Here is a 23,177-nt window from a genome sequence, read left to right as displayed (position 1 = left end):
CAGGGCACAACTATCACACCACCAGGGCACGACTATCACACCACCAGGGCACAACTATCACACCACCAGGGTACGACTATCACACCACCGGGGCACGACTATCATCCCACCAGGGCACAACTATCACACCACCAGGGTACGACTATCACACCACCAGGGTACGACTATCACACCACCAGGGCACAAATATCACATCATCAGGGCACGACTATCATACCGCCAGGGTACGACTATCACACCACCAGGGCACAACTATGACACCATCAGGGCACAACTATTTTACCACCAGGGCACAACTATCACATTACCAGGGCACGACAATCACACCACCAGGGCACAACTATCTCACCACCAGGGTACGACTATCACTCCACCAGGGCACGACTATCATATCACCAAGGCACAACTATCACATCACCAGGGCACGACTATCACATCAACAGGGTACGACTATAACACCACCAGGGTACGACTATCACACCACCAGGGCACGACTATCATACAGGGCGCGACCCACACACAAACAACACCGTTCCCTCTTTTTTCCAATATATGTATCTGATGTTAGAACAGCTCTTATTGGCTTTGCTTAGATCTGATGAGATAAACAACTCTTAGTAGCCAAGCTTAAAGAACTATTTTCCGATAACTTTCTCTTCTCTACCAGAAGACTGGAGTTTACGTACCCTTACAGCCCTTGAAGACTGTGAGGGGTGACTGAAAAAATTAATATAATTTCTTGTGTGTGGTGATGTTTGCACGGTAAACCACAAGTGTTGTTCTTTAGTCCTGGTCAGCACGCTGAAAACAGGTAGTTGGTAGTACATAAGCCACTCGGCCAGCCGGCTGGAATAAGATTCATCCAACTACGTATACGTATTTCTAAACACTATAGAGAAGCTAGCATGGGCCCCGCTGTGACCATCGTGGCTGTGGCAGTGTTCCTTTCATTCCACTTTGTCCTTGATGGATGGTAACTATTGGACACGATCCCCAAATAAAGTTACAAAATCATTCCGGTTTTCATCTCAAGCTGTAAAAATGTTGTCGAGGAAATGATACCAGACTACATCTGATTTTTTGGTGCTCGGGAGTACACGTTTCCAAATCTACTAAGTACAGATTTAGAGAGCACTGGTGAGAGTAAGTTACCCTGGCTAAACTCATACCTTTGTTTGAAAAATGAAATCTGCGTTCATTGATTTAGATTTTGCCACCGAAGTGGCTAGTTTATTGTGCACCCCATATCCATCCTGTGGACGGTAGCGCGAGAGCATGTGGATACACAAAAGGCCTAGGAACTAGGCCCCAAAGGGTTAACAGGAATACATATGGATTTATATCTACATATCTATAGTTCACTTATCTGTTACAAGCAAATTTAGGAAATTTGCTTAGTATATCTGGTATCTTATTTTCATTAATAAGATATCTTGACATGTCACATAGGTTATTATAGTGTCTGTCTCTGTATTCTTCAATAAGTGGACAATTAAGCACATAGTGTTCAAGACAGTGACCATATGCCTGATCACATAATTTACATTTAGTTTGATCATCATCTGTGTGTCTGCCAAACTGCCAGAAGTACTTGTAACCAAGCCTAAGCCTGGCCACTACAACATCAGTCAGTCTGTTCACATTGCAAGTTGCTCCATAAACATACTTATCTACGTTCATGTTATCATAGTGGGTTATAGATCTACTCAGGCTTCTAACTGCATTCCTATAACAATCATTTTCATTATTTACTTCTCTCCTAATATTATTCCTAATGCTAGACACAGTTATACCAAAGTTATATTCTACATTCTCCTTCTCGATACTCTTCTTGGCTAACATATCAACTTTATCATGAAGGAGTAATCCAATGTGTGATGGGATCCATAGCAATTGTACATTAATTCCTTTGTCCCTAATTTTTGAGTATCTGTACCTGGCTATACCTGGCGTTCATTGAAAAGACGTTAGTGGATAAACATAATTTTGGGAGTGCTGGAACCGTCTGTGTGGATGAGGGAAAATTTGTAGTGATGTGTCTTCAGGGGTTCGTCAGAGATGTCTAATACGTCTTCCACAGGAACTTTATTGACCAAACAGTCGACATCTTTACTCAGTATTTTCTTATTATTACGATTCAGGGTCTTAAATCTTGCCGCTGAAATCCTCAGATTGACTGATGTGAAAACTGGGAAATGTCCCCTTCATAAAACGTAAAAGGAGACCACTTAGCCATTTACGTAGTTCGCACCAAGATGGCCTCTGCTGGATAATTTGCGTTAGGTTGGTATATTATTGGCACGGTTTTCTTTTAAAGTTCATTAAAACAGGGCAGTTAAGAATTTATTTTTGTGTGTTTTTGCATGTCCTCGTTATCATTCTTGTAACGCTAATAAACCATTACGGTTTATGTGGCTTCTCCACTACAGAACACAACTTTAGTTAGAAATCGAAATATACAGACAATTATTCTTGATTTTTCTTTACTGTTTGTGGGTTATTTCCACTCATAAATGTATACTATGTATAAAAATAAATGGTTCAGAAATTAACTTTCGGTTTCTACCGATCCCATCTTCTAAATTTTTTCCACTTCACGACAAAATAACACTGCCTAAATCTGAGCCAGCTCGCATAATATTTACGGTAGCTCTCGGGGCTTGAAGATTTTCTGGTCTAATTCTTTATACAGTAAACTCTCGGGTATCCGGTGTTCGAGTAACCGGCTCAATTACTTGCAGTCAAGTTTCCTTTTTGGAATATTCTTTGTTAATTACTTCAGTATAGGAATCAATACTTTGATGTTTGCTATTGGAACACGAGAAGAGCAAACAATTGCTATTGCTCAGCTTCTCCAAGACTTAACGACTTCCTCAAACACTGGACAGTTCCCAGGTACATGATTTTGTTTTGAACTGTGTTTGGGAAGGAAACTTCTTCATTTTGCCTGCGGCCACCACTTGATGAAGGTGACGATGACTGGGGTCTGCAGTGCTTGCTGTGGACCAGCTCCAGGCTCTAATATTAACTTGTACAAGAGGTTCAATGTCAAAGGAAATTTCAGTGACCAGTTCGGCTTTGGAGATTGAAGAGATCCTGCTGAACATCATCAGTAAATATGACAAAGAAGCACTTGGGCTCATGCACAGAACTCTGCAATCAAGAAAACACCGAGGCAACTACCGAGCATTAAGTTGTCTGTTCTCGTCCTTAGAACAAAGATTCCCTGGTACCGTGTCAAACGTCCAGAAGCACTGCACCAAGCACGATGGATGGCGAGAGTCTTGTCCTGCCTGAAGTCGTGAATGTTTCACAAGGAGCTGGAGAATCTCACTCATCGAGAGAAAACTTGCCTAAAGGATGTGAGTGTCTTAGCACTATCTATCTGAAAACCTGGATCACAGCTCCGTTCACTGCAGCAGCGCCATTCAACGACCAGACCTTCAAAAACTTTCATCAGTACCACCACAAGAAAATCGTAAAATCTGCAGCGCCAACATCCGAAGCTCAGTTGTGGTATTTGTAGGAGAAAATGTTGAGATTGACGCTGTTTGATTCTTCCGTGTCTGCTGCTGACAGTAAAAAGGCACTTTTGAAGGCAATGGAAAAGAGGGAAGGTGACCAGAACTGCCCGAAACGGTTTAGATTTCCGTAAAGTTCCTCTCCACCGCTGTATTCCTTGGCCACGACGAACTCCTTCAAACTTCTCCAAGTCATCAATACCAACCGCGTGTTCCTGCGCAAAGATGTGTCAACCTGGGATTCAGATGAGGACTTCCATGACGTTTTCCGAAAGGTGGGAAACATCGAGGACGTCAGTGACAATTCAGAACGCGAGGTTGTTCTGATTCAGGTGTACAGCGGAAAGCTCACAGAGAATGAGGAGCAACTACCTATTGCCAGTTGTGGACCAACACCGAAATGAACTTGCAGAAGCTGTGAAGAGTTCTCTGACAATTGGGCAACCATGAGTGATGTGATCAGTCACGATAACCCAGCCTTGACCAGACTATTCCCATCCTGGATGGGTACCCCCACGGGTCCTCCTAATCTAAAGTAATTTTTTAAGCAAATTCGACTTGTTGAAAAAAAAAAAAAAAAATATATATATATATATATATATATATATATATATATATATATATATATATATATATATATATATATATATATATATATACATATATGTCGTGCCGAATAGGCAGAACTTGCGATCATGGCTAAAATAGCAACTCTCATCTTGCCATATGGGACAAGTGAAAATTTGTGAATGCAATAATTTCTCCAAAATCATTCTGAACCTAACGAAAAAAATTTATTTCACTGTGTTTGTTTAGTATTAAATTATTGTTAACAAATCTAAAATATATTTAGTTGGGTTAGGCTAAAATAAATTGTTCTTGTTGTAATAAGGTTAGGTAAGTTTTCTAAGATTCTTTTGATGCAAAATTATAAATTTTTACATTAACATTAATTAAAAAAATATATCTTTAAACGTATAAGAGAAAATTTTAGAAAGAACTTAATTTTAAATGAGTTATTGCTAATTAGCCAGTTTTACATATTCGGCACGACATATATATATATATATACATATATATATATATATATATATATATATATATATATATATATATATATATATATATATATATATATATATATATATATATATATATATATATATATATATATATATATATATATATTATATTATATATATATATATATATATATATATATATATATATATATATATATATGTATGTATATATATATATATATATATATATATATATATATATATATATATATATATATATATATATATATATGAACACACACACATTAAAGACTATAAAAAGCATGAAAAACGTCACTTACGTCACAGGTCTCACATATAACAAGAGGCAGCCATTAAAAACATTTCTCCTCGTTGACAGTTCCATATTTCGATGCCCAGAATAAACCCCATTTCGGTTTCCCTTCACAAAAAAAAAAAAACGTTCATATATACTTGCCGTGGTGTGTGGAGAAGTGAGCACCCGCTGACTGCTTCATTACGCCGGCGCGGCACCTGACTGTTGAGGGTAATTAAAGTTACGTTAATTCTTTTCCTGGCTTCCCGGATCGTTATTTCACTCGGGTTGTGTCAGGTGAGGTGTCAGCCGGTAGCGGCGTCAGCAGGTCTTCGGACGCTCCTGTAATTAACTGGTTGCCTATTGTAGGTAGGGGAGATGTGTGTGTGTGTGTGTGTGTGTGTACCTACCTGTGCCTCCCTCGACGCATCCTGACGTGCACTCCCCGTGGGTCCAGGGGCCCCAGCTACCAGCCACCACCTCCTGGGGTCCATCAGCGCCCCAGGGGACGCAGACTCCCCCGCGACACCACTGGGGGAGGAAGAAAGAGGGGAGAGAAATAGAGATGGAAGACATGAACTATACTGGAATGCTGGTGTATCTCTCTCTCTCTCTCTCTCTCTCTCTCTCTCTCTCTCTCTCTCTCTCACTCTCTCTCTCCCTCTCTCTCTCTCTCTCTCTCTCTCTCTCTCTCTCTCTCTTTCTCTCACTTACATTCTTGCCCCCGCAGTGGGTAGTCTCCAGCGCTGGGCCCGCCAGGTAAGAGGAGATGCGGTTAGGGGAGACACAGGTGACGCTAGTGCAGATTTCCTGGGGAGAGAGTATATTTAGGTGAGTAGTAGCCATATACAGGGGACATGCACGTAACTAGGTGACATACACGTGGCTAGGTGACATACAGGTGGCTAGGTGACATACAGGTGGCTAGGTGACATACAGCTGGCTAGGTGACATGCAGGTGGTTCGGTGACATACACGTGGCTAGGTGAAAAAATACACTGGAGGCTAGGGGACATATTTTGGTGATTAGGTGAATAAATAAGGTGCCCTTGACAGTATAATTTATGTATGTTGGGATTTAATGATTAATAATAATATTAATAATAATAATAATAATAATAATAATAATAATAATAATAATAATAATAATAATAATAATAATAATTATAATAATAATAATAATAATAATAATAATAATAATAATAATAATAATAATAATAATAATAATAATAATAATAATAATAATAATAATAATAATAATACCTTAATGGCCAGTACATCAGCTAGACCTGCGTGTGGATCCTTCAAGAAGAGTTGGCACTGTGCCGTGGCATCCCAGCGTTGGCCTGGCATTCCCCTATAAGAGGTCAGGTTCCAGGTGTTTTCGTTGCCCCCAACCACGGTACCCACGCCCACTCCCACGCCCACGCCCACGCTCATACTTCCCTCGAGAAGGCACGACCCCCTGCAGGAGGCGAGAGAAGGAGGTTGAGGTTGTGAAGAAGGTTGAGCTAGGAAGATGTGAGGTTGAGCTAGGAAGATGTGAGGTTGAACTAGGAAGATGAAAGGTTGAACTAGGAACGTGTGGGGTTGAATTAGGAAGGAGTGAAGTTGAACTAGGAAGGTGTGAGGTTGACCTAGGAAGGTGGGAGGCTCAACTAGGAAGGTGTGAGGTTGACCTAGGAAGGTGGGAAGTTGAACTAGGAAGGTGTGAGGTTGACCTAGGAAGGTGGGAGGCTCAACTAGGAAGGTGTGAGGTTGAACTAGGAAGGTGTGAGGTTGAACTAGGAAGGTGTGAGGTTGAACTAGGAAGGTGTGAGGTTGAACTAGGAAGGTGTGAGGTTGAACTAGGAAGGTGTGAGGTTGAACTAGGAAGGTGTGAGGGTGAACCAGGAAGGTGTGAGGTTGAACTAGGAAGGTGTGAGGTTGAACTAGGAAGGTGTGAGGTTGAACTAGGAAGGTGTGAGGTTGAACTAGGAAGGTGTGAGGTTGAACTAGGAAAGGTGTGAGGTTGAACTAGGAAGGTGTGAGGTTGAACTAGAAAGGTGTGAGGTTGAACTAGGAAGGTGTGAGGTTGAACTAGGAAGGTGTGAGGTTGAGCTAGGAATGTGTGAGGATGAGCTAGGAAGGTGTGAGGTTGAACCAGGAAGGTGTGAGGTTGAACTAGGAAGGTGTGAGGTTGAACTAGGAAGGTGTGAGGTTGAACTAGGAAGGTGTGAGGTTGAACTAGGAAGGTGTGAGTTTGAACTAGGAAGGTGTGAGGTTGAACTAGGAAGGTGTGAGGTTGAACTAGGAAGGTGTGAGGTTGAACTAGGAAGGTGTGAGGTTGAGCTAGGAATGTGTGAGGATGAGCTAGGAAGGTGTGAGGTTGAACTAGGAAGTGTGAGCTTTATGGGAAAGCGGTAAATCCGTACAGTCGTTCAGCTCCAATGGAATTGGGGAGAATCGGATTTAATCCAAGGAAACGGATGCTAGCTCCTGTACCTTTGATCAGGACCCCTTGACCAGCATCAAGGCTGGTCAAGGGGTTGATGGGAAAAAGATGGTATGTATGTTAGAAAACCACCAGGGCACGACTATCACGCCACCAGGGCACGACTATCACACCACCAGGGCACGACTATCACACCACCAGGGCACGACTATCACACCACCAGGGCACGACTATCACACCACCAGGGCACAACTATCACATCACCAGGGCACGACTATCACACCACAAGGGCACGACTATCACACCACCAGGGCACGACTATCACACCACCAGGGCACGACTATCACACCACCAGGGCACGACTATCACACCACCAGGGCACGACTATCACACCACCAGGGCACGACTATCACACCACCAGGGCACGACTATCACACCACCAGGGCACGACTATCACACCACCAGGGCACGACTATCACACCACCAGGGCACGACTATCACACCACCAGGGCACGACTATCACACCACCAGGGCACGACTATCACATCACCAGGGCACGACTTTCACGCCACCAGAGCACGACTATCACACCACCAGGGCACGACTTTCACGCTACCAGAGCACGACTATCACACCACCAGGGCACGACTATCACGCCACCAGGGCACGACTATCACACCACCAGGGCACGACTTTCACGCCACCAGGGCACGACTATCAAACCACCAGGGCACGATTATCACACCACTAGGGTACGACTATCACACCACCAGGGCACGACTATCACACCACCAGGGCACGACTATCACACCACCAGGGCACGACTATCACGCCACCTGGGCACAACTATCACACCACCAGGGTACAACTATCACACCACCAGGGTACGACTATCACACCACCAGGGCACGGCTATCACACCACCAGGGCACGACTATCACGCCACCAGGGCACGACTATCACACCACCAGGGCACGACTATCACGCCACCAGGGCACAACTATCACACCACCAGGGTACAACTATCACACCACCAGGGTACGACTATCACACCACCAGGGCACGATTATCACACCATCAGGGCACGACTATCACACCACTAGGGCACGGCTATCACACCACCAGGGCACGACTATCACACCACCAGGGCACGACTATCACACCACCAGGGCACAACTAACACACCACTAAGGCACGACTATCATATCACCAGGGCACGACTATCACACCACCAGGGTACGACTATCAAGCCACCAGGGCACGACTATCACACCACCAGAGCACAACTATCACACCACAAGGGCACGACTGTCACACCACCAAGGCACGACTATCATACCACCAGGGCACGACTATCACACCACAAAGGCACGACCATCGCACCCACAGTGTGGGTGTGCCTGTATGTGTGTGTGTGTGTGTGTGTGTGTGTGTGTGTGTGTGTGTGTGTGTGTGTGTGTGTGTGTGTGTGTGTGTGTGTGTGTGTGGGAGTGTGTGTATGTGCCTGTGTGTGTGTGTGTGTGTGTGTGTGTGTGTGTGCATTTGTGCGTATGTGTTCGTGCTTGTTTGTGTTTGTTTTGTGTATGTATGTGTGTGTGTGTGTGTGTGTGTGTGTGTGTGTGTGTGTGTGTGTGTGTGTGTGTGTGTGTGTGTTTGTTTGTGTGTGTGTGTGTGTGTGTGTGTGTGTGTGTGTGTGTGTGTGTGTGTGTGTGTGTGTGTGTGTGTGTGTGTGTGTGTGTGTGTGTGTGTGTGTGTGTGTGTGTGTGAGTGCGTGCTCACCTAATTGTTACTGCATGGGGTCAAGTGTCAGCTCCTGACCCCCGTTTCTCTGCTGACTACTACTGGTCAGCGGAGAGGTGAAGGCTCTATCATACTTATTATTAAATGTATGCATGGATCCCGCCGCTACCACTTTGTTGTGTAAGTTGTTCCACTTCATGGCCACTCTTAAGGCTTAAGAAGTGTTTCCTAACATCCTGAGACTCATCTGTGTTCTTAACTTCTAGCTGTGCCCTCGTGTACCTGAGTCCCGCCTCTCAAACACGCTCCACTCTGTCATTTCCTGTCAGTATCTTGCACATTGTAATCATGTCACCTCTGGTCCTTCTGTCCTCTAATGTTGTCAGGTTTAGCTGCTCTAGCCTCTCCTCATAGTTCATACACCTCAGTTCTGGGACTGTTTCTTTGCGTGCTTTATCAGATGAGGGCTCCTGAAAGCCACATTTAAGTTTACTAATCTAGTATTTGCTGCAGCGTTTATTCGGTTGATAAGTGCTTCAGGCCAAATGCCTGGGACTAAGTTCACTCCGAGGTCTTCATTCAGAGAGGTTTGTAGCCTTTGTCTTCCGAACCTGTACTTGCTTCCGGTGTTTGTATTGTGTCCAGTATTCGCTAATGCACTCTACCTCTTTGACTCTACGGTATTCCCGATTCTACTGTAAATACCTTTCTCAGTCTTTAGTTCAGCGCCTCACAGACGTCGTGATCAATCCTAGTGAGCTTCCTTCCTTCCTTCTTCAGCCTTATTACCTGGGCTTTCACAGTTATCTTTATGATGTGGTTTATCAATTTTTGGCTCAGATTTGGCTTTCGATGTTACCTTACTCTCAGATTGTCGTTCAGCCTCTCTTATCAACGAGTATTCGTCTCTGGCTCTTCTGCTTTGTTCACTATTCTCTAGCTTTCTTTGTTTTCTATATTTCTTCCATATTTTTTTGCACTTTTAGCTTTTGCCTTCTTGTCTCTCACACTACTCTCGCCTGTGCTTCTTCTGCTTATGAATTTCTCATCTGCCTCCTGACACTTCCAAGCTACATATGCCATCATTTCCTTTCTGTCTTCTAACTTCTGTCCCCATGGAACTCTGCTCAGGAATTACCTTATACCACCATGAAGTCGGGTTTGTTCCTTCCTCCACGTTCTGTGTTCCTCTCCACGTTGGCTTGCAGAAAGTATTCGAACCTCAGCACTGCGTGGTCATTAGCACCAAGGGGCTTCTCATATTTCATGTCCCTTACATCAGTCACCTACGAGTCACTCAGATTTGTCGCCTTCTCTCTCCCTCGTTGTATCCCTTACATGTTGACTCGTGAAGTTTTCCATCGCCACCACCAGCAACTTAGCTCGCCACGTTTCCGGTTTCTTGCGAGGCTCCGGACTTCCCTGGCTTATTTCCTTATGGTTGAAGTCTCCCATGATCACTAGTGTTGCATTGCCAATGTGGGCTCTTCTAGCCACCTCTGCTATCGTCTAATGAGGGGGTGGAGGTTGAGGTGAGAGTAACGGCTGGTTGTTGGGGTGGATCCTACATCGGATGGGGATGGAGTGTGGATGAGGGAGGATGAGAAGAGTGAAGAACAAAGGGAAGAGAAGATAGGGACGGGAATGGGTGGTGGTTGTCAGGAAAGATCCTGCACTGATTGGAGTTAAGAATTGGGGAGGGACGCAGGTGAGGGAGGATGCCAGGGCAGGGTATGGTTCATGAGTTATTGTGTCTCAATGGGAAGGTGGGTTGAGGATTGAGGGATTATATGGGTGTGAGCTTGATATTGCCTCTGAGGGTGAGCCTCCACGTCCTCCTCACCTCCTCCCACTTCCTCTCCCTCCAGAGTTCATTGCCTTTTGTTATCCGTTGCTTTGCTGCTCCTCTTATCATGTCTTTCAGCCTCCTGGTTTCCTGAGAGAATCTCCGCGAAGGTCTACTATATTTCACCCCCCCCCCGCTTGTAGGTTGCAGGTGTCGAGTACTAGCTCCTGGCCCCGTGTGTGTGTGTGTGTGTGTGTGTGTGTGTGTGTGTGTGTGTGTGTGTGTGTGTGTGTGTGTGTGTGTGTGAGTGAGTGCTTCTCGCAGACGAAACAGACCTCTCGTATCTTGTTTATAATGCTCAGGAAACTCTCTCTCTCTCTCTCTCTCTCTCTCTCTCTCTCTCTCTCTCTCTCTCTCTCTCTCTCTCTCTCTCTTACTTCTGCTTGAGGATCTTCTCCCTGGCACAGCTGGACCAGGTGGTGGCACCCTTCAGGCCTCTGCCAGCTGCCATAATAAACCCGCTTCTGGCACACTCGTTGCTGACTCCGTCATGACGGAGACCCAGGCTGCCAGGGTACACCACCAGGGTACACCACCAGGGTACACCACCATGGTACACCACCAGGGTACACCACCAGGGTACACCACCAGGGTACACCACCAGGGTACACCACCAGGGTACACCACCAGGATACACCACCAGGGTACACCACCAGGGCACACCACCAGGGCACACCACCAGGGTACACCACCAGGGCACACCACCAGGGTACACCACCAGGGTACACCACCAGGGTACACCACCAGGGCACACCACCAGGGTACACCACCAGGGTACACCACCAGGATACACCACCAGGGTACACCACCAGGGCACACCACCAGGGCACACCACCAGGGTACACCACCAGGGTACATCACCAGGGTACACCACCAGGGTACACCACCAGGGTACACCACCATTAAGGTCAGTTTCAGCCGGAAACCACATGAAACAGAATTTATATTTTTAATTATATCATTTATCTATACTATTTTTATTTTATATGTTATTCAGTAGCACTTGAAAGCAAAAAAAAATTAATTGAACTGAAAAAGAAAGACTAAACAAAGAAAGATATCGGAATATTTCGGCGTCAGTCAGAGACCCTCTTCATCAGATAATTTATTCTACCTGTTCTATTCCCCTTCTCACCTGTGTCCGATTTCATGGGCGAGGACGTAGGAGCTGAGTGCTCCCGAAGACGGGTATGGACGACCCCGGTAGTTGACCACACCAAACTCGTTGATGACACAGGAGAGGTGAGGCTTGCACACCCCTCCTGTGTAGGCCAGACCCATGGTCACCGCGTCTTCCCCTCCGTCAGGATTACTCACGTAGAAGTTGAGACTGCGGGAGGATATAGGTGAGAGAGAGAGAATCATCTCTAAGGGTCTATGGCTTTCTAGAAGTAGCCGATTCCTGCTTAGAACAAGCCAGTGTCCGTCTATAACTAGTGAGTACTCGTCTGGATGAAGTTAATAACAGATAGAACTATCGAGTACCCACTTAGATGAAGCTAAAAATACCACTATTACTAGCCAGTACCTACCCAGAGAGGTAAACACCGATGTCCCAGTGGTCAGGGCTAGTATCGTCAGGATCATTGTTCCTCTGGTTGTACTCACAGAAGGACTTCAGAAGCATGATCCTGTTGCCTTTGTGGGTGGGCAGGTCCTTCGGCTGGGTGTCTAGCAGGCGCAGGTGAGTAATGGTAAAGTTCACCTGGCGTCCCAGTGACTGGTGACGGTACAGTGCCTGCACCTGTGGATGAAGGAGGTACATCAGGGCATTATCTAAGGAGAATGCTGGAGGTGCGCCTCAAGGAGGAGCATTGCCTAGGAACAGTAAACAGGGAGCACCTGCGCGAGAAGACACATCTATAGGAGCAGTTGCTTCACATATCACCTAGCGGCTATTTCTCCTGCAGGAACACATATAGGAGAAATAGGAACATATGTAGGACTCGGTAAACATTCAAGATACCTTGATAGACGGAGCCTAAGCAAGGGAATAAAGTTACTTACCTACAGTAAGTAACAACCTCCTCTTTCTGGGTACCTAAGTCCCATCTCTTACCCCAAAGTAATTAGCGTAAGAGTGAGTGAGAGCATAAGCACGCTACATAGAGCGAAACGTTGTCCTAACTAAATCTAGTTGCACAACGTTTCTCTCCTCGAGGTACTTACGTTGTTGACGAGACCGAGGACGAGGTCGATGAGCTCCTGCTGGGAAGGTAGGTACTCTGAGAACAGGTCGAGCAGAGCTTTGTCCAGGAAGAGTCCCAACTCCACTGATAGAGGCTCAACCTCGGCCGTCTCCCCCGCCACCCGTTTCACCTCCTGCTCCTGTGATGGGAGGGAGAGAGAGAGAGAAAGAGAGAGAGAGAGAGAGAGAGAGAGAGAGAGAGAGAGAGAGAGAGACAGAGAGAGAGAGCGAAAGAGACAGAGAGAGAGAGAGGGGAAGGAGAAGGAGAGAGAGAGAGAGAGAGGAAGATTTGTATTATCTTTTATAGGCTCTTTAACTTTTTATGTGTATGCATTTTTCTCTCTCTCTCTCTCTCTCTCTCTCTCTCTCTCTCTCTCTCTCTCTCTCTCTCTCTCTCTCTCTCTCTCTCTCTCTCTCTCTCTCTCTGTCTCTCTATCTCTCTCTCTTCTGTCTCAAGTATATTTGAACACGCACACACACAGGAGCTGAGTCTCGACCCCTACAACCACAATTAAGTGAGTACACACACTCACTCACTTCAGACTGAAGTAAATTTAAGTTAGCTCACTGAAGGAACGCACTGGAAACAAGGGAAACAGTCCTCGATGACGCACTGACTTCCTTGGGTTATCCTGGGTGGCTAACCCTCCGGGTTAAAAATCCCAACATCTTATTTAATATCAAGCCTAGTGGTCAAAAACTGTCAAATTGGGTTTAAACGGCTGACCTCACCATAGGTCAAAGCACTGTCGTATAAGAAAAGTTCAAGTTAATTCAGATGACCCCTTGACAAGTCAGGTTAGATCATGTCAGGCTACTTACTGAGGGATCCACCAGGACCTGGCTGAGGTCGGGCAGTTCAGTGGGTGTCGGAACACTGGGGGTCCGGAGGCAGCTCGAATGACCTGAAAAAGATTATATATATATATATATATATATATATATATATATATATATATATATATATATATATATATATATATATATATATATATATATATATATTATAGATGAATGGTTCACAGAACCGACACGTTGATAAATTAGACACATGTGCAACTCTTGGGTATCTTTATTAAGGAAACGTTTCGCCACACAGTGGCTTCATCAGTCCATACACAGGAGAAGCTTGAAGAACAGGAGGAGAATGAGGTAATCAGTCCCTCAGCCTTGAGTCGATGTGGTCAGTCCATCAATCTTGAGTAGAATACGGCATATGAGAGGAGGAGCTTATAAACCGTAGGTAAGAGAGGTGCAGCAGTCGTAGGTGGTGTCACATTTGTCCACTATGGAAGTAGGTCGTGCCCAAGGGTTAGGCAAGCGAAGAATTCCCAAGTATTAAGATCCCAAGAAGTTGCAGTGTCTGACAGGATTATAGATGAATGGTTCACAGAATCGACACGTTCTTCAAGCTTCTCCTATGTATGGACTGATGAAGCCACTGTGTGGCGAAACGTTTCCTTAATAAAGATACCCAAGAGTTGCACATGTCTCTAATTTATCATATATATATATATATATATATATATATATATATATATATATATATATATATATATATATATATATTATTGTGACCACGAACAAGTGGTATTGATCAATAACAACACTGCACTAGCCAAGGACTCGAACCCATGCTGTTTTGGCCTGCCTCATGGCGGGCGAAAACACATGACGCCCTTATCCACTGAACCATGAGGCAGGCCAAAGCAGCATGGGTTCAAGTCCTTGGCTAGTGCAGTATTGTTATTGATCAATACCACTTGTTCGTGGTCACAATAATATAAAATACTGCTCGTCGTACTAGTACACCAAATTGGGACTAGAATGAAATTAGCCTAGAGTCATCCACACCAACGTATGTCATTGGGTAGCGAGTACAACATCCAGTTCCGCTGGATGCCCTACTCTTAAGGCTACACTACTCCCTCTCCAGGCTACACTACTCCCTCTCCAGGCTACACTACTCCCTCTCCAGGCTACACTACTCCCTCTCCAGGCTACACTCCCTCTCAGGCTCACTACTGCTCCCCAGGCTACTCACCCCCTGGCTCCCCCAGGCTACACTACTCCCTCTCCAGGCTACACTACTACCTCCCCAGGCTACACTACTCCCTACCCAGGCTACACTACTCCCTCCCCAGGCTACAATACTCCCTCCCCAGGCTACACTACTCAGTCCCCAGGCAACACTACTCCCTCCCCAGGCTATACTGCTCCCTCCCCAGGATACATTACTCCCTCCCCAGGCTACACTACTCCCTCCTCAGGCTACACTGCTCCCTCCCCAGGCTACACTACTCCCTCCCCAGGCTACACTACTCCCTCCTCAGGCTACACTGCTCTCTCCCCAGGCTACACTGCTCCCTCCCCAGGCTACGCTACTACCTCCCCAGGCTGCACTACTACCTCCCCAGGCTACACTACTACCTCCCCAGGCTACACTACTCCCTCCCCAGGCTACACTACTACCTCCCCAGGCTACACTACTCCCTCCCCAGGCTACACTACTACCTCCCCAGGCTACACTACTCCCTCCCCAGGCTACATTACTCACTCTGGCAGTCTTGGTCCATGACAGCCGGCAGTGGGTGGCGCTTGACAACGTGGGTGTAGAGTGGTGCGTGGGTGCCGCCCACTCTCTTAGAGGTGGTGGGCTGGTCAGCACCCGCCCCTCCGCCGTACTGCAGGGGTAACAACTCCGTCATCTCGTCAGCAGTCATCAGCATCACTCTCTGTGGGTGGTTGACAGTGTGGGTGGCAGCACTGTGAGTGGGTGACAGTGTGGGTGGCAGCACTGTGGGTGGTTGACAGTGTGGGTGGCAGCACTGTGGGTGGGTGACATTGTGGGTGGGAGCACTGTGGGTGGGTGACAGTGTGGGTGGCAGCACTGTGGGTGGGTGACAGTGTGGGTGGCAGTACTGTGAGTGGGTGGCAGTGTGGGTGGCAGCACTGTGGGTGGTTGATAGTGTTGGTGGCAGCACTGTGGGTGGGTGACAGTGTGGGTGGCAGCACTCTGGATGGGTGACAGTGTGGGTGAGTGACAGTGTGGGTGGCAGCACTGTGAGTGGGTGACAGTGTGGGTGGCAGCACTGTGGGTGGGTGACAGTGTGGGTGGCAGCACTGTGGGTGGGTGACAGTGTGGGTGGCAGTACTGTGAGTGGGTGACAGTGTGGGTGGCAGCACTGTGGGTGGTTGACAGTGTGGGTGGCAGCACTGTGGGTGGGTGACAATGTGGGTGGCAGCACTGTGGGTGGGCGACAGTGTGGGTGAGTAACAGTGTAGGTGGCAGCACTGTGAGTGGGTGACAGTGTGGGTGGCAGTACTGTGAGTGGGTGACAGTGTGGGTGGCAGTACTGTGGGTGGCAGCACTGTGGGTGGGTGACAGTGTGGGTGGCAGCACTGTGGGTGGGTGACAGTGTGGGTGGCAGTACTGTGAGCGGGTGACTGTGTGGGTGGCAGCACTGTGGGTGGGTGACAGTGTGGGTGGCAGCACTGTGGGTGGGTGACAGTGTGGGTGGCAGTACTGTGGGTGGGTGACAGTGTGGGTGGCAGCACTGTGGGTGGAAGACAGTTTGGGTGGCAGCACTGTGGGCGGAGGGCAATGTGGGTGGCAGCACTGTGGGTGAGTGACAGTGTGGGTGGCACCACTGTGGGTGGAAGACAATGTGGGTGGCGGCACTGTTGGTGGGTGACAGTGTGGGTGGAAGACAGTGTGGGTGGTAGTACTGTGGGTGGAAGACAGTGTGGGTGGAAGCGCTGTGAGTGGAAATCAATGTGGATGACGGCACTGTTGATGGGTGGCAGTGTGGGTGACAGCATTGTAGGTTTTACCTGGAGTTTACCTGGAGAGAGTTCCGGGGGTCAACGCCCCCGCGGCCCGGTCTGTGACCAGGCCTCCTGGTGGCCTCACTATTAGTGGGTGACAGTGTGGGTGGCTGTGGGTGTGGATGTTGTACTACATTACCCATCCCTTCCCACCCACAAACGGTTCAGGGAGAGTGCCCTAGTAGCGACCAGTAAAGAGGCGGGGACAGGAGCTTGAACTCGACCCCTGCAACCTCAACTAGGTGAGGTGAGTACACACACACACACACACACACACACACACACACACACACACACACACACACACACACATAAACGCATGTGGTTAAGTTAGACCCACGAAATGACTTCTAGAGTTATACAATATAACTTAGAATACCAAATTGACTACACTCGTATCCTAGATGACAGAGAAAGAGAAAGAGAGAGAGAGAGAGAGAGAGAGAGAGAGAGAGAGAGAGAGAGACAGACAGACAGACAGACAGACAGAAGACTACCACTTATCGCCTCAGACACATCAGTCACCAACCTGGTGTTGTGTCTGCCTTGTACAACCCCTGACAATTGTGTCTGTCAGCCATGGAACGCAGATGAGGACTATAATGATGCTGTCTGGCCACCCTAACTGCTGGAGCCGCTGTTAAGATGAATGGTAGACACTCATCGCTCTGCCATGGTGATACCATGGACGGGAGGGAGGGGGGGGAATATATGACTCAGCCGCATCGATTAAAGACCATATGATGAATCTTTAACAAGGAAAGCAAGCAATGGACAGCACTTGTGTATCTATAATCTACTCAAGGTTCTCTCTCTCTCTCTCTCTCTCTCTCTCTCTCTCTCTCTCTCTCTCTCTCTCTCTCTCTCTCTCTCTCTCTCTCTCTCTCTCTCAATATATACCATTTTCATGAACATGATAGAGAGCTACGCAAGGTAACTCCTCTCTGGCCTCGACCAGGCATCCCTGGACCTATAATTTTAGCAAGAAACTTCAGCATCTCAATATTTCCCACCCGGCCTAACCTTATACATTGCCAGAAGACGTTGAATTACCTAACAAGACGGGCAGCATTTGCCACTCTGGCTGCACTCTCCTGAAGAACAGTACTCGAGGCTCGTTTAAAATGGGTTATCAGAAGATAGTGTCACTGGAGAAGTCAAAGAAGAAAGCAGAAGAAGGATGTAAAGAGAGAAAAGGAAGGGACAGTGAATTACCTAGACTAAAACAGACAGGTGGACGGGGGACGGTGGGTAGCACAAAAAAAAATAAACATTCAAAATATATGCGGATCGACGCTAGGACAGGGTAAATCCCTTCCATTACGGAGATTATGAGGGTTTGTTGAGCAGAGTGCGCTGATATTGTTCCCTCACCTGCTACACTTAGCGCCTCACTAGCGGATGAATGACTGTAAACAGAAAGAGAGAAAGAGAGAGAGAGACGAGGCTTGGGTGAGAAGGGGTTAAGAGGAACGATGGAAGACATAATGCTCTTACACAAATCCCAGGTAATCCCTTTTTTGCGAGGATTTACCCAACTCTATTCTCTGTTCCACAATACAGATATTTTTCCCTTTCTCTCTCTCTCTCTCTCTCTCTCTCTCTCTCTCTCTCTCTCTCTCTCTCTCTCTCTCTCTCTCTCTCTCTCTATCGTTAATGTTAAAGATTTTCCATTTCTTTTGTTCATTTTTCATTCCCCACTTTCACAAGTCCCGTTTTATTTTTCATCCTTCCCATTTTTGCCCCATTTCTCCCATTTAATATCAAAATCTCAACTAGGTAATCAAGCCTGACCCACCCTTCCTGCCTGACCCACCCTTCCTGCCTGACCCACCCTTCCTACCTGGCCCACCCTCCCTGCCGGGCCCACCCTCCCTGCCAGGCCCACCCTCCCTGCCTGGCCCACCCTCACAATGACCCACCCTCCCAGCCTGACCCACCCTCACTGCGTGACCCACCCTCACTGTATGACCCACCCTCACAATGACCCACCCTCCCAGCCTGACCCACCCTCACTACATGACCCACCCTCTCTGTCTGGCCTACTGGCCTCAATTCTCTTAATTATGCAGTGCGTTGTAACGCAAAAAACGCAGGAGACACTTTGAATGAAACGGAAAACGCGGAGTGTACAGTGGAGTGAAACATAAACACAGAGTGAAACAAGCGTTTCAGAACCCACTGTGTAGTCATGTACTCACCTATTTGTACTCACCTATTTGTGGCTGCAGGGGTCGAGTCATAGCTCCCGGCCCCGCCTCTTCACTGATTGCTACTAGGTCCTCTCTCTCCCTGCTCCATGAGCTTTATCATACCTCGCCTTAAAACTATGTATGGTTCCCGCCTCCACTACTTCACTTTCTAGGCTATTCCACGGCTTGACTACTCTATGACTGAAGAAATACTTCCTAACATCCCTTTGATTCATCTGAGTCTTCAACTTCCAATTGTGACCTCTTGTGTCTGTGTCCCATCTCTGGAACATCCCGTCTTTGTCCACCTCGTCTATTCCTCGCAGTATTTTATATGTCGTTATCATGTCTCCCCTGACCCTCCTGGCCTCCAGTGTCGTCAGGCCGATTTCCCTCAACCTTTCTTCGTAGGACAATCCCCGTAGCTCTGGGATTAGTCTTGTTGCAAACCTTTGCACTTTCTCTAATTTCTTGACGTGCTTGACTAGGTGTGGATTCCAAACTGGTGCTACATACTCCAGTACGCCTGACGTAAATGGTATACAGAGTCTTGAACGAATCCTTACTAAGGTATCGGAACGCTATCCGTAGGTTTCCAGGCGCCCATATGCTGCAGCAGTTATCTGATTGATGTGCGCCTCAGGAGATATGCTCGGTGTTATACTCACCCCCAGATCTTTTTCCTTGAGTGAGGTTTGCAGACTTTGGCCATCTAAACTATATTGTGTCTGCGGTCTTCTTTGCCCTTCCCCAATCTTCATGACTTTGCATTTGGCAGGGTTAAACTCAAGGAGCCAGTTGCTGGACCAGGCTTGTAACCTGTCCAGGTCTCTTTGTAGTCCTGCCTGATCCTCATCCGATTTTATTCTTCTCATTAACTTCACATCATCCGCAAACAAAGACACTTCTGAGTCTATCCCTTCCGTTATGTCATTCACATATACCAAGAACAGCACAGGTCCTAGGACTGACCCCTGTGGAACCCCGCTTGTCACAGGCGCCCACTCTGACACCTCGTCACGTACCATGACTCGTTGTTGCCTCCCTGTCAGGTATTCTCTGATCCATTGCAGTACCTTTCCTGTTATGTGTGCCTGATCCTCTAGCTTTTGCAGTAACCTCTTGTGAGGAACTGTGTCGAAGGCTTTCTTGCAGTCCAAAAAGATGCAGTCGATCCACCCCTCTCTCTCTTGTCTTGTGTGTGTGTGTGTGTGTGTGTGTGTGTGTGTGTGTGTGTGTGTGTGTGTGTGTGTGTGTGTGTGTGTGTGTGTGTGTGTGTGTGTGTGTGTGTGTGTGTGTGTGGACGCACATCCTGGTGGTGCCTTCCTTTGATCCCGTCTACAAACACACTGCTTTTAAGATGGTAAATCCTGACTCACAAACCTGCTGGAGTTCCACGAGTACATAACAGTGAGGCTGGCGAGAGAGTGGTGGCTAGACTGCATATTTTTAAACCGCTACACAGGCTTTCAACAGAGTACCGCATAAGAGACGGGGACAAGAGCTAGAGAAACAAGCAGGAGAAACAGGGATCAAGGAATACTGAACAAGAAGAAACCATCGAGTGATTGCCCGGGAAGAAATATCAGAATGGACGTATATAACGACTGAGGATCAGTATTAGGACCGGAACTACTTGCATACCTGAATATGACGGAAGGGATGCTGCCAGACGTATTCCTGTTCACAGATGATGTGACATTAATTAGGAGAATATAAACAGGTGAGGACCAAGAAAGACTGCAAATGGACCTAGATAGGTCTATTTGAGGTGTTTCCACAAACGAGACTACAGGATCGAGTACTTTCGCCACTCGATCCTGTACTTTACGATTCAGGGTGAGCATTGACAGGTTGAACAGTGACAGATTGTTCTAGAGACGGGAGACAAGGAACGCGAGGGGACAGCTGTAAAGTGAAAACACAGATAAGTCACAGGGATGCTAGGAATTATTTCTTTAGCAAAAGAATGGTGACTAAGTGGAATGATCTGAGTAATGAGAGTGGAAGCGAGAGCCAACACAATTTAAGGGAACTGAGCTCCACCTCAGTTCCCTTAAATTCAAACAGATAATTAAAAATAAACACTCACCGGTCCGTCACTGTGACAGAGGGAGACAGTGCCTGTTGTCGCCTGGCCGCCCATGTCCTCAGGGTGGGCTTGGTACAAGCACGGGCGGGGCTCCAAAGGCAGGTACTCTCTGCCCACGCTTCCGCCCACGTCCGCAACACCGCCTACACCCACACGTGTCATGGTCGCCCCAGAGGCGACCAGCCATTTAGTAGGTGTGAGGGTGAGGTGATAGTGACTGCAGAGCAAGTGAGTCGTCAGTATTTTCTTGATTTACTTTATTCAAATATAAATTTAATGTAAATTTTTAATTTCTTTTCTTTAAATAATAATTATTTATTGAATTACTGTTTAAAGCCTATCTACTACCCGAGGGTCATGTCAAGACTGTGTCACCTGTTAACCACCAGTCAAGAATACTATATTACTTAAAATAAAGATTGAGATACACTTTCAGCCTATACACACCGAGAGACATACGCATCAACAGGGTCAACAGGAAAGGTGGTGGAGTAGCGATGTATGTCAGAGACAATTTAAATTGTTGTGTTAGACAAGATATTAAATTAGAAGCGTCAGCCACTGAATCTGTTTGGTTACAGCTTCTCGAGGGCCGAGAAAAACTAATTTTGGGTGTGATTTACAGGGCCCCAAATCTTGATAGGGAGTGCAGTAAACTTCTATGGGACGAAATTCGTAAGGCATCTACATACGAAAATGTTGTGCTAATGGGAGATTTCAACTATAGACAGATTGACTGGAGCAATTTGACAGGAAATTTAGAGTCAGGTGACTTTCTTGATACGATCCAGGATTGTTTTTTAAAACAGTTTGTGACAGAGCCAACTAGGGGAAATAACTCCTTGACTTGGTTCTTGCCAGTAGGGAAACACTAATTAATAATCTTGAGGTTAATGATGAGCTTGGGGAAAGTGATCACAAATCACTCAGTTTTAATATATCATGGAATTCCCCTAATAATGGCAATCAAGTCTCCGTCCCTGACTTTCGCTTGGCTGATTTCATAGGACTGAAAAATTACTTAGGTGGGCTGAACTGGAATGACCTGACTAAGGGTCAGGTAGGTGGTGATGGTTGCCGATATGATGCTTTCCAGGGCATAGTTCTAGCTGCTCAGTCAAATTATGTTCCAAATAGGGAAATCAGATCAAACAAAAATGATCCTAAATGGATGAACAATAGATTAAAATATCTGATTGGTCAAAAGAGAGGCATATATAGGCAAATCAAAAGAGGAGAGGGGCAATTAAGAAATCGATATATTCAGTTAAAGAGAGAAATAAAAAAGGGAATTAGAAAAGCAAAAAGAGATTATGAGGTTAAAGTTGCAAGAGAATCGAAGACTAACCCAAAAGGATTCTTTCAGGTATACAGAAGTAAGATCAGGGACAAGATAGGCCCACTCAAAAGTTCCTAGGGTCAGCTCACTGACAGTGATAAGGAAATGTGTAGAATTTTTAACACATACTACCTCTCAGTTTTTACACAGGAGGATACCAGCGATATTCCAGTAATGATAAATTATGTAGAACAGGACGATAATAAACTGTGCACGATTAGGGTCACAAGTGACATGGTCCTTAGGCAAATTGATAAATTAAAACCTAACAAATCCCCAGGCCCTGATGAACTGTATGCAAGGGTTCTAAAGGAATGTAAAGAGGAGCTTAGCACACATTTGGCTAATCTTTTCAACATATCACTACAAACTGGCATGGTGCCAGATAAGTGGAAAATGGCAAATGTGATACCTATTTTCAAAACAGGTGACAGGTCCTTAGCTTCGAACTATAGACCAATAAGCCTAACCTCCATAGTGGGAAAATTTATGGAATCAATAATTGCCGAGGCAGTTCGTAGCCACCTTGAAAAGCATAAATTAATCAACGAATCTCAGCATGGTTTTACAAAGGGGCGTTCCTGCCTTACGAATTTATTAACATTTTTCACTAAGGTATTTGAGGAGGTAGATCATGGTAATGAATATGATATTGTGTA

At 46.3% G+C, this 23,177-nt stretch overlaps 1 protein-coding gene across 4 annotated transcripts in view; it reads right to left on the bottom strand.

Annotated features, from left to right (window-relative positions):
* LOC128688312 (A disintegrin and metalloproteinase with thrombospondin motifs adt-1-like) overlaps positions 1–23,177 on the bottom strand; it is a 77,786-nt gene that overhangs the window by 21,201 nt on the left and 33,408 nt on the right. For all 4 annotated transcript variants that reach the window (XM_070086659.1, XM_053776076.2, XM_070086658.1 and 1 more), the window contains 10 exons: positions 21,180–21,396; positions 15,625–15,802; positions 13,890–13,972; positions 13,049–13,207; positions 12,412–12,623; positions 12,015–12,209; positions 11,257–11,385; positions 6,123–6,324; positions 5,574–5,669; positions 5,270–5,390 (listed from right to left, as the gene is read on the bottom strand). In XM_070086659.1, coding sequence (XP_069942760.1) covers positions 5,270–5,390; positions 5,574–5,669; positions 6,123–6,324; positions 11,257–11,385; positions 12,015–12,209; positions 12,412–12,623; positions 13,049–13,207; positions 13,890–13,972; positions 15,625–15,802; positions 21,180–21,396 — 1,592 coding nt within the window. The remainder of the gene's footprint in view (positions 1–5,269; positions 5,391–5,573; positions 5,670–6,122; positions 6,325–11,256; positions 11,386–12,014; positions 12,210–12,411; positions 12,624–13,048; positions 13,208–13,889; positions 13,973–15,624; positions 15,803–21,179; positions 21,397–23,177) is intronic.

This window comes from Cherax quadricarinatus, chromosome 19 (genome assembly GCF_038502225.1).
Source record: "Cherax quadricarinatus isolate ZL_2023a chromosome 19, ASM3850222v1, whole genome shotgun sequence".
NCBI lineage: Eukaryota > Metazoa > Arthropoda > Malacostraca > Decapoda > Parastacidae > Cherax > Cherax quadricarinatus.
This window is presented reverse-complemented; position numbering and strand designations above follow the sequence as displayed.